The sequence below is a fragment of the Trypanosoma conorhini genome (genome assembly GCF_003719485.1).
Source record: "Trypanosoma conorhini strain 025E chromosome Unknown Tco_14.4_contig_01251, whole genome shotgun sequence".
NCBI classification, from domain to species: Eukaryota; Euglenozoa; class Kinetoplastea; order Trypanosomatida; family Trypanosomatidae; genus Trypanosoma; species Trypanosoma conorhini.
Genome location: NW_021705343.1, coordinates 1,493 through 3,094, shown reverse-complemented (window position 1 = coordinate 3,094; position 1,602 = coordinate 1,493). Strand labels below are relative to the sequence as shown.

The following is a 1,602-nucleotide window of genomic DNA, read 5'->3' as shown; positions in this document are numbered from 1 at the left end:
GATGACATCCGCTTGATTAGCGGCCGCAGCACCACTTCTGCCGCAGCATATCAACGCGCAGAGGAGGAGCAGCGGCGCCGCAGAGGCAAACAGACGCCGGGGCATGTTGGACCGTTGACGCTCTCTCACTCTCTCTCTTCCCCCCCTGCGGCGGATCCGCTCAGGCCTAAACAATTGTGTGTGTGTGTGTTGATTGCTGGTGGTGGTAGCTGCAGAGCCCTCAAAGCGCACAGAGGCTGCAAGCGGCGCTTGGTCTCTTTTCCTTCGGCGTGTGCGTGGGGACAAAAGAGAGAAGGGCGGAGGAGAGAAAGAAGCAAGAGGGACTTAAGAAGGGTGCGACCAAACACGGCAGCGGTGGGCATCGCCCAGGCCGCAGAAGAAAAGAAGGCGGGCAAGAAGAAATAAATAATCCCCGCAGAACCCAAAAGGAAAAGAAGAATTACTTCGGCAGGTGCTTCTTTACTTTCACGCGTCCAGCAGCACAAGAGGACTGTGAGAGTGTGTGCGTATATTTTAATACCTGCACCAATAAAAAAAAGAAAGAAATGCCCGGTCGCACACACAACCACACAAACAGACACGTCGCATCACGTTTGCACCTCACGGTGGCCGCGGCCTCATGTCCATTGGGGCACATCCGTGCGGCGCACAGCAATGCTGCCGGAATCGCGTGTGTGTGCGGCCGCAAAGGCAATTAAGACGGGGAGGAGTGTGCGCCGCCCATGGTAGTGTGTATAGCAAGCGATCATTAGAAAAAACGAATGAAAACAAAAAAAGCGCCCACAGGGTGTTGGTTCTTCCAGCAAAGCCCAAATAGGAGGGAGGAGGGGAACAGACAAAAAAACAAACAAACAAGCAAACGGATATTTAAATGAAGAGACCCGTTGGGACCGCAGCGCGCACATCTTAGACGAGGGGTTACAAGTCCACTCTCCCTCTTGCATTCAGCAGAGAGCCGTCGTGCCCCACAGCCCCAGCAGGGCAAGCAGCAATAGTCGAGACACACACCCACGCAGAGCGCCGTCGCTGCTTCCCTCGCTGGGCCTCAAGTCAGTGCTGTGCTTGGAGGCAGTGGAGCCGTTGCCCGGGAGTGGCGCCGCGTCGCTTGCTGGCGGGATTTCTTGAGTGCCAGCTGGGGCGTTTTTATTGCCCACTGCAGCGTCAGCGCCCTGTTGTGGCGGCTGCACCGCAGTTGCCGAAGCGTCGCCGGTGGTGGTGCTTGCTGCGGCAGCCCCGTCCGTCGACTGCGCACCGTCCCGCACCGGTTCTGCACTGTGGGGCTGCGGGCCGACGCCGTTGCCGGCACCGGGGCGATTGCCAGCCGTCGCGGGGCCGGCCGCCGCTGCGTCAACTTCTGCACCCGGCGGTGGTGGTGGAGGCCTTGCAGGCACCGACGCCCCAACGGCGGCTTCCGTTTGCGTCGCACCCACCGCCGTCGGCTGGGTGTCGCTGGCAACGCCGCCTTCGGCGCGCGACGGCGGAATCGTGCAGCTGCCGAGTTGCAGTCGCTTCAGCTCACCCGCGCCCAGCACGCGGCTGTACAGCAGGACGTTCGACACCGTCACGTTGGGGCTGCCCGCAGCCGTGTGCTTGCTATCCATG

The 1,602-nt window shown here is 60.4% G+C and overlaps 1 protein-coding gene across 1 annotated transcript in view, besides 1 other annotated feature; it reads right to left on the bottom strand.

Annotated features, from left to right (window-relative positions):
* Positions 1-830: 830 nt before the first annotated feature.
* Positions 831-861: a microsatellite.
* An 83-nt stretch (positions 862-944) lies between these two features.
* The window catches only part of Tco025E_09730 (trans-sialidase), a gene marked incomplete at both ends in the record, with an annotated part of 2,150 nt that continues 1,492 nt past the window's right edge, over positions 945-1,602 (bottom strand). Inside the window, one exon of the mRNA XM_029376539.1 lies at positions 945-1,602. This exon is cut by the window's right edge and continues 1,492 nt beyond it. Within this exon, the coding sequence (XP_029223350.1) occupies positions 945-1,602 (658 nt within the window).